The sequence below is a fragment of the Heptranchias perlo genome, chromosome 8, assembly GCF_035084215.1.
Source record: "Heptranchias perlo isolate sHepPer1 chromosome 8, sHepPer1.hap1, whole genome shotgun sequence".
NCBI lineage: Eukaryota > Metazoa > Chordata > Chondrichthyes > Hexanchiformes > Hexanchidae > Heptranchias > Heptranchias perlo.
In genome coordinates this window covers 33,759,408-33,774,219 of record NC_090332.1, presented here as the reverse complement: position 1 = coordinate 33,774,219, position 14,812 = coordinate 33,759,408, and the positions used below count along the sequence as shown (strand labels likewise).

At 41.5% G+C, this 14,812-nt stretch overlaps 1 protein-coding gene across 1 annotated transcript in view; it reads left to right on the top strand.

Annotated features, from left to right (window-relative positions):
- vash2 (vasohibin 2) overlaps window positions 1-14,812 on the top strand; it is a 133,193-nt gene that overhangs the window by 67,892 nt on the left and 50,489 nt on the right. Inside the window, exons 5-6 of the mRNA XM_067988931.1 lie at window positions 2,263-2,644; window positions 5,802-5,917. Coding sequence (XP_067845032.1) covers window positions 2,263-2,644; window positions 5,802-5,917 — 498 coding nt within the window. The remainder of the gene's footprint in view (window positions 1-2,262; window positions 2,645-5,801; window positions 5,918-14,812) is intronic.

The following is a 14,812-nucleotide window of genomic DNA, read 5'->3' as shown; positions in this document are numbered from 1 at the left end:
AAAGAAACTTGCAAGGGATATCAAAATCAACACACAAAAAATTACAATTCTATTAGGAAAAAGAGGGTAGTCAAGAGCAACTGGGGCCCCTTTAAAAACTGGTAATGGTGATATTGTAAATGAAAGTAAGGAAATGGCGGACATGTTAAATAATTACTTTGTGTCAGTATTTACAGTAGAGGAAGAGGATAACATGCCGGATGCCCCAAGGAAACTATTTTGAATCAGGGACGGGAACTCACCATAATTAACATAAGCAAATTAACAGTAATGAAGAAAATAATGGCACTAAAGAGTGACAAATCCCCAGGACCAAATGGTTTCCATCCCAAGGTTTTAAAGGAAGTAGGTGAGAACATTGCAGATACCCTAACTATAATCTTCCAAAATTCTCTCGATTCAGGAACCTTTCCTTTAGATTGGAAAATTGCACGTCACTCTGCTATTCAAGAAAGGCGAGAGGGAGAAATCAGGGAATTATAGACCAGTTAGCCTAACATCTGTTGTTGGGAGATTACTAGAGTCCATAATTAAGAATAGAGTGACTGAACACCTTGAAAATCTTCAGCTGATCAGAGAGAGCCAGCATGGATTTGTAAAGGGTAGGTCGTGCCTGATGAACCTGATTGAATTTTTTGAAGAGGTGACTAAAGTAGTGGACAGGGGAATGTCTATGGATGTTGTTTATATGGACTTCCAGAAGGCATTCGATAAAGTCCCTCATAAGAGACTGTTAGTTAAGTTGAAGCTCGTGGAATTGAGGGCAAATTATTGACCTGGTTAGGAAATTGACTGAGCGGCAAGAGACAGAAAGTAGGCATAATGGACAGGTACTCAAAATGGCAGGATGTGACTAGTGGTATCCCACAGGGATCTGTTTTGGGGCCTCAATTATTCACTGTATTTATTAATGACTTAGATGATGGGATAGAGAGCCAAATATCCAAGTTTGCCGATGACACAAAGACAGGCAGCATTGTAAGCGGTGTAAATGGAAGCATAAAATTACAGCGAGATATTAATAGATTAAGTGAATGGGCAAAACTGTGGCGGATAGATTTCAGTGTAGGCAAGTGTGAGGTCATTCACTTTGGACCTTTGGAGAGATCAGAGTACTTTCTAAATGGTGAAAAGCTTGAAACAGTGGAGGTCCAAAGAGACTTAGTGGTCCATGTACATAGATCATTAAAATGAAATGGACAGGTACAGAAAATAATCAAAAAGGTTAATGTAATGCTGGCCATTATATCGAGAGGACTAGAATACAAGGGGGTAGAAGTTATGCTACAGCTATACAAAGGCCGCACCTGGAGTGTTTTGTTCAGTTCGGGGCACCGCATCTTAGGAAGGATATATTGGCCCGGGAGGGAGTGCAGCGTAGATTTACTAGAATGATACCTGGACTCCAAGGGTTAAATTACAAGGAGAGATTACACAAACTAGTGTTGTATTCCCTGGAATTTAGAAGACTGAGGAGTGATTTGATCAAAGTTTTCAAGATATTAAGGGGAACTGATAGGGTAGATAGAGAGAAATTATTTCTGCTAGTTGGGGAGTCTAGGACTAGGGGACATAGTCTAAAAATTAGAATCAGGACTTTCTGGAGTGAAGTTAGGAAACACTTTTACACGCAAAGGTGGTAAAAGTTTGGAACTCTCTTCCGCAAATGGCAGTTGATGCTAGCTCAATTGTTAATTTTAAACTTGAGATTGATAGATTTTTATTAACCAAAGATATTAAGGGATATGGGTTTAAGGCGGGTATATGGAGTTAGGTCATAAATCAGCCATGATCTCATTGAATGTTGGAACAGGCTCGAGGGGCTAAATGGCCTACTCCTGTTCCTATGTCCCCTACAGGTACTTTCCAGCCAGAGCCATTTGATAGCGATCAAAAGCAGGAACCCTGGATGAGTTACCTTTCCTTAACTTATGAGTTCTGGAACCAATTTCAATGCTCTTACTGCTTTCCATGATCAGCCAAATCAACAGACCAGGAAAAGTGCATGGTATAATCCTATTCATGTTCTGGTTTTGGTTAGGATCATCCAAATTTTCCACCACGATTGTCCACACAATATATAACATATACATAACTCGTTTACTACTGAATGATTTAGTCAGGTCATTGGTACCGATTATTTTTTAAAACCACAATGGTCCCATGCAAGCTTGCTCCAATATAAATAGCTGAGCTGAGTCTTGTGTATGTCCTAAAATATACATTTTAATTATTTCTTTTAATCCGTAACATAATCATCAGATACCTTACGAATGGACTAGCAGCTGTACAACGTTTTCCAATCAGCTTTAAAACCCAGTTCTCAGGGAACTATTTTCACCATGTGGTGCTTGGTGTCTATTATAATGGTCGCTATGGTACACTAGGCATGAGCAGGAGAGAGGACTTGATGGACAAGCCCTTGACCTTTCGAACTCTCAGTGACCTGATTTTTGAATTTGAAGAGTCTTACAGAAAGTACCTGCACACTGTGAAAAAGGTGAAGATTGGCCTGTATGTATCACATGACCCGCACAGTTTTCAGCAGATCGAATGGAAGCATTTAGTTCTAAACACGGGCAGGTTGACCAGAGAAGAGACGAGGAAAGAATTGGAAAAGCATGCTCGAGACATGAGAATGAAGGTAAATGCACCACTGTTGTAATTCATTCATTACATCTTCTTCAATAGAAGATCATTAATAACATGATGCATCCCTCTCTCTTTCTAAATATATATATTGATTATATGTATGTATGGTGGTCACATTTTGCCAGGGCAAAAACCAACAGACTGTGGCCTGAGTTCTGACATTTGCTTTCCCAATGGTGAAAATTCATCAAAGTTGTTAATAATTTCTAATATCTCTACACTGACGTACACAGAGATAAGTGAAAAGTAAATTGATTCATTTGAAAAACTTTTAGTAATTTCTGGACAGCCTAGAAATATAGTCATGTTGAGAAACTGGTCTGATCCAAAACCAGACTGGTGGTAATGATATCTGTGTACACAGAGTAATCCTTGTTAATATAACAAATGACTGGGATACTTTGGAGAATATAAACACTGAAGTTTTGGAGTTTAACAGACTTATATTGGGCTGGAACTTGCTCCGACCGGCGGACAAAGACTACGAGAATACTTAACTCGTGGTTTCCAATGTCCACTTGCTCCATTTTAAATTTTTTCTCAGTTCGGCGCTATGATATCAGCGCACACTCCTTCGTACCGATAGACTCTGTGGGGATGGAAGCAATGCCCACAGAATCTGTCAAGAAGAGAAGTCACACCCACAAGCAGGCAACTAAAACACATTCATTTAAAGTGAACTTGTTTATGTTAATGTAAATAAAAATTTAACATACCTTATTAAAAAAAGCCAAACAAATGATTTAATTTAATGAAACTTACAGAAGTTAAAAGTTTTTTTAAAATAATTTTTATAAAAAATTTTAATCAAAAAATATTAAAATAAGAGTAATTTGACATTCTACATTTTTAATATTTAATTTTTTGTTGTTTCGCAGTCATTAACAGTCACCATACTTTTAAAAAGTAGTGTAGGGCTGGTATTTTCGAGCGTATCTTTTGATGGCGTAAGTATCTTCATTCCAGCTAGGCAGATGGGTAAGTTTACAAATGTTTCCTGATTTTATTGATTGTAGCATAGATGGCCCTTTAATTCGTAATTATCAAACTGCCGGCGATCCAGTGGGAGCAAGTACCCGATTTCGGGGTTTTTCTGCGCGTGTACGCATTTGCGAACTTGCACAATCGGTTTGCCAGCGGTTGGCAAGGATGCCATTATGGAGCGGCATCGTCAGGTGAATAATTTCTGGCCCACTGTATTTTTAATTTTCCATGGTGCTATTTTTTAACGAGAGTGCGATGTTTTCACTGCAATATGTGTGTGTCAGCTAACACATTCAATTGTAGCGATGCATTTAAAACAGTGCTGGGATGTAAAAGTCTCGGGGAAACAACACGTCAAAAGCTTCAAGAGATGAGAAGAATGGGGCTGTTGCTATTACTGATTATGAGAGACAAAATTGCCCAAGGGTGTGTCTGTCACTTGGGAGAATTGCAAATGGGCTGACTTATCCAGATGGTTTCACTGTAATAATGTACAAGTATTCCTGCATATGCTACTAATTTTATTTAGTTTTAAATATAAAAGTCCATATTTAACTATATACAGATCTTTAAACAGCTTAAATGTGATTTAAACATGGTTAATATTTATCGAATTTTGTAAGATGATATGGACAAGCAGTTAATTTTTCATTTACATAAAAATAATTGCAAATGTTTACATAGGTGTTTACATAGTGAAGATTAACAGACATCTTAGATCACACCTTCTTCCATCCCAATCATATTTTCACATATTCACCAGAATCAGACTGCTTCATCTCATTTACTTCCAGAGCATTAGCCTCTCGAAGAATTCAACTGTTTTCACTGTCCCTCACCCAAAAAATTCCTATTCGTATAATGTAATTTGATCTCAAAGCTGTTTTAATTTTATATGTATATATTTTACTGCATTAACCTCCTCAGCAGTCAGTTGTAAAATTATACTATAGTTGACAATATGATGAAGCTTTGATTGTGTCTGTTGTATTTAATCTTGTAACTTTGCTGAAATTCCATTACTGTGCTTTCATGTTTCACATATAATTTAATTTATGGTTGCAGGTCACCCGGAGGTGAAATTTTATAGTTTAAGTAAAAGGCATAAATAGTTCTAAACTGAAGTTGAGGTTAATGCTGTAATTAAGTGCCTTTTGCTAAAATCTTAATATAGGCTTTTGCCAGTAGGCAACTGTATATTATTGTAATGAGCTTATAGACCAGAGAAGTGCCAGGTTCAATCACTGACTGTGTTGAATTAGCTGATCTATTTTAGGATTACAATTGGCCTTAGCATCCCTGGGCCAGAGAAAATGAATTTGCTTCTAACAATGTTTTATACCTAGTACCAGTTGTTTACTAGAGTGCTCTGGACTTGAGTAACCAGGTGTGCTACATAGTCACTTCTCTTAATTCAAAGTTACTTATTTTAAATTAGCTGATAATTCAGGTTTTTTTAGTACTAAATTCCTTATGTTATTTACATTGCTTAATTCAAATTACTGGATATTTGTATTTTTTTTATCACAAACGACTTTGAGTTATCTGGAGTAGACTGTATTGCTCCTTGTCCCTCACATGCTACCACTGTACAGTGCAACACATAGCTCCATCACTGTGCCTCCCTATGTTGAAATTTACACCTTTCAGTAAATACTGCAGTCTTTGCTTCCTATTAACACTAATATCCTTTGGGAATAACTCTGCCGCCTGAGCAGTGGAGGAATCTTTTGCTGCAACTCCCCCCCATCAGAAAATGACCTCCAAATAAAACACATACAATTTTATAAGGACATGAAGCTGAGCTCCCAAAGTAAATTTTCGGTGGCCAGAAATGAATGGCATAATTAAGCAAGAATAGGGACTGCACTGTCACATTGAGTTAGGGTGAATGATTGAGGGGACAAGACTGTTTAGCCCTGAGGATCCCATTTTTCTCTGTTACTGGTATTCCAAGTGTTAAGAGCACTATTGCATATAGAAAAAAGCTTTTATTGCTCAACACTCTTTTGTGGATGAGCTGGGAGTGTATCAACTTTGTCTTTAAAAAGCTGTTTTGTCTGTTAACCTATTTGAAATCATTCTACAATATAGTAACTGAGCAATCCCACAGGGAGAACAGTCACTCTGTTGAGCATTAATATTACTCTTTTTTTTGGAACTAGATTATAAAAACCTCAGGTTCCCAGTCTCCAGTTAAAGAACGACAGCGGGGGAAATCCTTATCACCTCGGCGACGGCAGATCAGCCCTCAGAGACGACTTAACCGAAGAGATAAATCGTAAGTCTTTTGCTTCTAGGTAATGGGTTTTAGCTGAGACAGACCAATCCCAGTAATCGAATAGTTCTTTCACATTATTTTATATCAACACAAAATGGTTGTGTGGTACCAAAGATTATACTGTATTAAAATTTTACAGGTATTGTTGAGTACAACGGAATTTTGAGGCCTCTTTGTTTCCCATCTAGTCTCCTATATCTTGCAGCTAATTTACAAATTCCTATAGCTCGTGTCAGGAACTTTTGGTCCAGAGATGATTTGATAAAGTAATATATTTGTATGTGAAAATGTAACTGTATTGCAATGTGTTGTTATAGATTAGGGAATGATCATTAACCATGTTTTCCCACTAATGATTATGATTGTTGCACAGTAATGGCACAAAGTCTGGCAAGCATCAGTCTTTCTAACCCATAATATATAATTCACCACCTAAGTCTGTAAAGTTTTCAGTGTGTGCTGCTGGATAAGCAATGACTTAAAAGATGAAGATTTTTTTTCAAAAAGCTATATAGTCTGAAATGACCACATTTGGGATAATTTGATAAATGTTATAACCAAAAGTTTCTGTAATACAGCTTAAAGTTGAAACCATTTGCCTTTTAGGCTGATAGATAATGTATGTAAGTACTACAGGGCCCATTAAAATAAAAGTTAACTTGTGCTGTATAGATTAAGGATCACCAAAGGCAATTAAGGAACTCATACTATGTGATACTGATCCACTGTTACTAAAGGCTACGTAGGATTATAAAATGTCATGCTTGACAATTAGATAAATAAGTCATGCTTGACAATTAGATAAGAGCTGGCTGGTTTTGTTTCTTTTTCCATCAGATGATTTGAATAATCCTTTAGGAAGTCCCATTTATACATTTCAGTGTCAATGGATTAGCTACCCTTTTTTAAAGCTTCCCCCCTCCAGTGTTTCCTAAGTACCAGGTCTGTTTTGATAGAGATGATTGGGGGTGGGGGGGTGGGGGTGAAAGGAGTTTGCTGTTGCAACAGTGCTTACAGTCTCAAGTATTTATCGTGACCAATTTACTTTTGCATCCTTACTCAGCAACTGCTGAGAGACAATTAGTCTTATAGGCAATCATTTGAAGCAAGACCTAGGAGGGAGTTTGCAGCTTGTACTTGAAATATGCTATTTTAAAAGGAATTTAAGACGAGCTTTGATGAAGTAAGGACTACAGTCAGGGAGGATTAAGAATAAGATAGTTATTCAATTTAAACCAAATGAAAGCAAAAGTTAGAAGCTGAGGCATTTAAAGTAGATTGATGAATAGCTGAAAAGAAGGAGTAGAAGGAGGGATCAGGCACTGGATAGGATGGAGCTTCCAATGACTCAGTAGGTAAATGCACCACCTATTACGATATTAGGCCAGATAGATCAGGAAGACCCTAGTTTCAGTCCATGGTCTATGATGCTAGCTATCTCAAGCAGGCTAGCTGTGTGATATTATAATTGGCCTCAGTGTCCTTGTATCAAGGAGTGGAAAAATTGGCTAGGGAATACAATCCTGATTGCTACTGAGTAACCATATATGTGCGTGCTTATGCATGTGTGTAAATGTTTTGGTTAAGATATGATTGGGATCAACTGTGATGCTTTCTCCCTCACTCTAATAGCCCAGCCAATCCTCTCAAGCATGAGGCCTTGCTGTCAGGAGAGGAGGGACAAGAAGAAAAAATTAGGAAAAAAAGGAAACTTCATGGATATGGAATAGATATAAACAGTGGAGGGAATGCTGGAGAGTACTTAATGTAAATTTTAAAATCCTATTTGGATTTCAACTGATTACAGTAAAAATATATGAGGCAAGACTTGTAACAAATGAATCAAAAATGTTCTTGTCCTTAATATCTTTTAATGAGTTAAACCTAATTCCTCTTGTTTCAGTTAGCCCCCTTGCTGTATAAAGCATTTTACATTGTGCATCAGTTTATGACATAGTCAAATGCAAGCTATCAATTATGTGACTGCTAGAAGGGTATTCGGTAGAAAGCTGAAGTCTCTACTGGGGGTTTGCAGTTATACAGAAGGAGGCAGTGGAGCTTCTGTATTAATTAACCTCTCACAAAGAGCTCTTGTGCTTGAATGGGTCTTCTCTTTCTGCCACATGTTTTAACTTATTCATTTTGATTTTTGGAATAGTTTTGGTGTTTAAAGATGAACTGAGTACAATTTACTAGAAATATTCACATTATTGCTCATTTGATTATTTCCATAAAACACAGAATAGGCCTATTACCAGGATGATGTCTCCAGGAGTTTTTCACCCCTTGAAGTCATGTGATCTAATACCAGTTTCATATAATACATTACATGAAATCCTCTTGTTTCAGTTAGCCCCCTTGCTGTGTAAAGCATTTTATTTCCCTCCTGTTGTCAGCTTCAATATATTGCTGTTGTTATGTAATTGGAAAAGCTACTGATTAATTTTCCACTAGTCTAATGACAAGTGAGGCAGCATCTCAATCATAGCAACCAGGTAGCCAATCTGTTTTCAGGTCAAGCCAGATGACTTGTGAGACTCTCCTTCTCATGGTCCAGAAATGTAGTGATTCCATCATCCAGCACAAAGCTAACAAAAGAATAGCCCTTAATATTGTAAGGTCTTCAATAGGGTCCTTAAGCGAGATCCATTGAGAAGCTGTTTATTTTTATTCATTCTTTGGATGTGAGCGTCGCTAGCAAGGTCGGCATTTATGCCCATTCTTAGTAAGAAGGTGATGGTGGGCCAGCTTCTTGAACCATTGCAGTTCATGTGGGAAGGTGCTCTCACAGTGCTGTTAGTAAGGAATTCCAGGATTTTGACCCAGTAACAATGAAAGAACAGTGATATATGTCCAAGTTAACATGGTGTGTGACTTCGAGGCAATGGTGTTCCCATGCACATGCTGCCCTTGTCTTTCTGTGTGTAGAGGTCACGGGTTTGGGAGGTGGTGCCAAAGAAGCTTTGGCAAGTTGCTGCAGTGGATCCTGTAGATATTACACACTGCAGCCAAGGTGTGCTGGTGGTGTACAGACTAGTGGGTGATGCGCCAATCATGTGGATTGCTTTGTCCTGGATGGTGTCAAGCTTCTTGCGTGTTGTTGCAGCTGCACCTATCCTGGCAAGTAGGTGCAGCTGCAACAACACATCACACTCCTAACCTGTGCCTTGTATGTGATAGGGAGGCTTTAAGGAGTCAGGAGGTGAGAGATTCACTGTAGAATAGCCAGCTTCTGAACAGCTCTAGTAGCCATGGGATTTATGTGGCTGTTTGAGTTGAGTTTCTGGTTAATGGTGACCCTCAGGATGTTAATGGGGGATTCGGTGATGGTAGTGCCATTGAATGTCAAGGGGAGGTGGCTAGGCTGTCTTGTTGGAGATGGTCATTTCTTGGCACTTGTGTGGCACCAATATTACTTGCCACTTATCAGCCCAAGCTTGGATGTTATCTAGGTCTTGCTGCATGTGGGCATGGACTGCTTCATTATCTGAGGAATTGTGAATGCAGCTGAACACGGTGCAATTATCAGTGACAAGCCCCATTTCTGACCTTATGATGGAGGGAAGGTCATTATGAAACAACTGAAGATAGTTGGTCCAAGGATGCTGCCCTGAGGAACTGCATTGATGTCCTAGAGCCGAGATGATTGTCCTCCAACAACCACAATCATCTTCCTTTGTGTTGGGTATGACTCCAGCCACTGGAGAGTTTTCACCCGATTCCCATCAGTTTTACTGGGGCTCCTTGGTGTCACATTAGGTCGAATGCTGCCTTGATGTCAAGGGCAGTCATTCTTCCCTTACCTCTGAAGTTCAGCTCTTGTGTCCATGTTTGGACCAAGGCTATAAAGAGTTCTGGAGCCAAGTTTGGTGGAACCCAAACTGGGCATCGGTGAGAAAATCCTTATTAGTAAGTGTCACTTGATAGCACTATTGATGACTCTTTCCATTACTTTGCTGATGATTGAGAGTAGACTGATAGGGCGGTAGTTGGCCAGGTTGGATTTGTTCTGCTTATTGCGGACAGGACATACCTGGACAATTTTCCACATTGTCAGGTAGATGCCAGTGTTGTAGCTGAACTGGAACAGCTTGGCTAGAGGTGCGGCTAGTTCTGGAGCACAGGTTTTCAACATTACTGCCGGGATGTTGTTGGAGCCGATTGCCTTTGCAGTATCCAGTGCACTGTGCCATTTCTTGATGTTATGTGGAGTGAATCAAATTGACTGAAGACTGGAATCTGAGATTATGGGGACCTTGGGAGGAGGCTGAGATAGATCATCCACTCGGAGTGTTTACAAACACTTCAGCCTTGTCTTTCGCACTCACATGCTGGGCTCCGCCATTATTGAGGATGGACATGTTCATAGAGCTTCCTCCTCCTGTTAGCTGCTTAATTGTCCACCACCATTCATGATTGGATGTGTCAGGGTAGCAGAGCTTTGACCCGATCCGTTGGTTGTGGGATTGCTTAGCTCTGTCTATAGCATGCTGCTTCCGTTGTTTAGCATGCATGTAGTCCTGTATTGTAGCTTCACCAGGTTGGCACCTCATTTTCAGGTACGCCTGGTGCAGCTCCCGGCATGCTCTTCTACACTCCTCATTGAACCAGGGTTGGTCATCTGGCTTAATGGTGATGGAGGAGTGATGGATATGCTGGTCCATGAAGTTACAGATTGTGGTGGAATACAATTCTGCTGCTGCTGATGGCCCAAAACGCCTCATGGATATCCAGTTTTGAGTTGCTAGATCTGTTCTTAATCTATCCCACTTAGCATGGTGGTAGTGCCACGTGACATGATGGACGGTGGCCTCAATGTGAAGACCGGACTTGGTCTCCACAAGGACTACGCAGTGGTCACTCCTACCAATACTGTTATGATCAGATGCATCAGCAACAGATAGATTAACGAGGACAAGGTCAAGTAGGTCATTCCCTCGTGTCGGTTCTCTCACTACCTGCCGCAAGCACAGTCTGGCAGCTATGTTCTTCAGGACTCAGCCAGCTCGGTCAGTGGTAGTACTACCGAGACATTCAGCGATGGACATTGAAGTCCCCCCACCCAGAATATCTTGTATAGAACCTTGGTTAGACCACACTTGGAGAACTGTGAACAGTTCTGGTCTCCATATTATAAAAAGGATAGCGAAGCATTGGAAAAGGTGCAAAAAAATTTACTAGGGTAGTACCAGAACTAAGAGGTTATACCTATCAGGAAAAATTGAACAGGGATTAAATGAAGAAGGGTGGGAGGAGGCTCTTGTGGAGCATAAACACCGGCATGGACCTGTTGGGCCGAATGGCCTGTTTCTGTGCTGTATATTCTGTGTAATTCTATGTAATATTGTGTGCTCTTGCTACACTCAGTGCTTCCTCCAAGTGGTGTTCAACATGGAGGAGTACTGATTCATCAGCTGAGAGAGGGCGCTAGGTGATAATCAGCAGGAGGTCTCCTTCCCATATTTAACCTGAAGCCTTGAGACTTTATGGAGTTCGGAGTCAATGTTAAGGACTCCCAGGGCCACTCCCTCCCGATTGTGTACCGTTGTGCCCCCACCCCTGGTTGGTTTGTCCTGCTGGTGGGGCAGGATATACCTAGGAATCGTGATGGAGGAGTCTAGGATATTGGCTGATAAATGTGATTCTGTGAGAATGGCAGGCTGTTGCTTGACTAGTTTGTGGGACAGCTCTCCCAACTTTGACACCAGTCCCCAGATGTTAGTGAGGGCCGACTGGGCTGGGTGTGCCTTTGTCGTGTCTGATTCGATGCCTGGATCACAGCCAAGTGCTCTGGTTTGATTCTTGTTTATCTTTCTAGTGGTTTGATACAACTGAGTGGCTTGCTGGGTCACTTCAGAGGGCAATTCAGAGTCACTTATGTTGATGTGGGACTGGAGTCATACATAGGCCAGACCAGGTAATGATGGCAGGTTTCCTTCCCTAAAGGACATTAGTGAACCAGTTGGGTTTTACAACAATCCGACAGCTTCACGATCATTTTTACTGATACAAATTTTTTTATTTCCAGAATTTCTTTCTAGTAGCATATCTAATGAACTGCAGTTCTAGATATGTGAATTCATCAGATGATACAAATACTGTTCATGATAAATAGATGATTATATTCTTTGACCCCACCATGTGATTTTCACAAATAACCTGATGAATACCATCAAAAGTTAGAGAGGCTGTTGGAAAATCCTCAAGAATGCTGAGCCCTGCTCATCACCATTGGCAGCTTCAGTGTTTTACAAAGTTAACCCTTTGGGAAGGCTGCAGAGAAAACTAAAATTTTGCTTACAGGCTCTGTGTAGGCTGGGTGCCTTGATGAAGAAGGGATCATCTATCAAAATCCTCTTTTCACAATATTGGAGAGATAACCTGATGCTGTGTTCTAGAGCAACACCATGACAGTTGCCAGCTCTTAAACTAGACTTCTATGCTTGTGCCAAGAACACGAGTTGCTTGCTATTGTTTTGTATTTCTGTTTGGTGAGCTCACCTCCAGATATTACTGCAATCTGGAATTTGGGTTTTGTTACAGATTTTGGGTCAGCACCAAATATTCTCTTAGATTCAGCAGGGGGAATTTTAACCCCAAAGAACGAGTAGTTTGGGGGCGGGTGGGAGGTAAAAATTACAGTTTTTTGAAGTGGGACTGCAAACCCGGCTCCAACGTGCCCACTTCTGGTTTAACCCAGGTGCATTTGGATGTATGCACACAACCGAAACCCAGAAGTCCTGTCCTCACTTAATGCCAGCGGGCGGCTTGTTAAAGAGGCAATGTTCCTCATTGCGATAGTTGAAGCACTTGATTTTTGTGTATTAAAAGGGTAAAACGAATTTAACCTTACCTGCACGAGTTTCCCATCACTTCTAATTCTCGTCAGGTGGAAGCAGGCGAGAAGGGCCATATCCATGACGTGAGTGCCTTTATTGTATTGCTTGTGGGCCAGGAGGAGCAGGAGTGCTTTATCCAGGCCCAGCAAGCTCTCCTGCGCGATCGGACCCCCATGAACGGATGACCCTCCCACCGACGATGGACGTTCCCCCCCCCCCAATAGCAGAGACCCCTCCCTACCTCCAATCTTCTGGCAACCTCTGATTCCTCCCGACCTGCGATCTTCTGGCGAGCTCTGACTCCTCCCGACTTCCGATCTTCTGGTGACTTCTGACTCCTCCCGACCTCCAATCTTCTGGCGATCTCCGACTCCTCCCGACCTCTGATCTTCTGGTGACCTCCGACTCCTCCCGACCTCCGGTCTTCTGGTGACCTCCGACTCCTCCTGACTTCCGATCGTCTGGTGACTTCTGACTCCTCCCGACCTCCAATCTTCTAGTGACCTCCGACTCCTCCCGACCTCCGATCTTCTGGTGACCTCCGACTCCTCCCGACCTCCGATCTTCTGGTGACCTCCGACTCCTCCTGACTTCCGATCTTCTGGTGACCTCCATTCTTCTCCATGGCCTGCGATCTTTTAACGACCCAATAACCTCCCAGCCTGCGATCTGTTCCACATTCCTCCCCCCCCACCCCCACACCGATGCTCCTCCAATGTCCTCCATGGCCCCCCCGATGTCCTCCGCTTCTCCACCCCCCGATGTCGTCCGCTCCCCCCCCGCAACCCGATGTCCTCCACGGCCCATCCCCACTCCGATGTCCTCCGCTCCTCTCCCCCCCCCACCCGATGTCCTCCACAGCCCATCCCCACTCCGATGTCCTCCACCGACCCCCGCCCCACCCCAATGTCGTCTACGGCACACAATCGCTCCCTCCCTCCTCTCCAATTCCCACCCACCAGCCAGCCAGCCTGTCAATCAGGCTGGCTGCCGGGCATGAAACCCGGAATAAAATTTATTGCCCTCAACTAGGTCACGATCACAGATTGTGACCCACCAACTTTACTTCAGGGTTTCGCGTCCAATTACCTTCCCCCCGCCTCCTTCCTGACTCCATGTAAAAATCATGCCCAGCATCACTGGACACTCCCATGAGTGGACTTCACATCCCTTGCGATCAGGAGTTTACCTTTCATTGCCCAATATTTGATAGCATGACTTGGGAACCATAACAATAAGACCCTTGTGTGTACTGGATATTGTGATCTTGCATGTGTTTTACATATTTTCCAGAAGGCAGGCTGATAAACACTCTAGTAAAATAAGGCCAATTGTAAACCAACGAGCTGATTTATTTTGCATGAAATACATTACTGAATGGAATGCAGTTTTCAGTGAAATTCAATCTATTTCATATCATTCTTTGTAATACAAAGTATATCACTGTATCTCTCTTAACTGGCTAAACTCACTTTACAGCCTAGCAATCCCTGAAACTAGCCAGCAATAGCCTTTCTTTCATAGGATGTACCTGTTCATATCCCTTCCATGAAACTCCATCTCTCACGGGCTGATTAGACTGTGAGATGTCGCTGCTTCCTTGACTGTTTCAAAATCAAACTTCTGTTAATTGCCTTTTTTTCAGCTTGAGTCGAAGCTTAAGACTTGACCTCTGACACCGCCTTCAGCTCTGTGTCAAGGATTGGCTCATTATGCTGTCAATCATAATTACTATCTTAAATTCCCCCTCCCCCACTCCCATGGCACCCGCATGGCATGATGCTCAGTGAAGGGAAACCATTCTAACATTTATCACTTTTGGGATTTTTTTGACAATTTTTCCACAAAGGATTTGGAAAAGAATTACATTTAAATGTTGGGTTTTTAAGACAAAGTGTATTCATACAAGTTTAAAAAATACACTGAGATGAAAGATGATTAAAGTACTAATGGGTTAAGCATTGAGGTTGTTTCTCCAAAGTCTAAATAATAACTTGGACAGTCTTGCAATTTGTTTATCAATAAACCTCACACCCATTGTGTTGGGAGGTCCCAC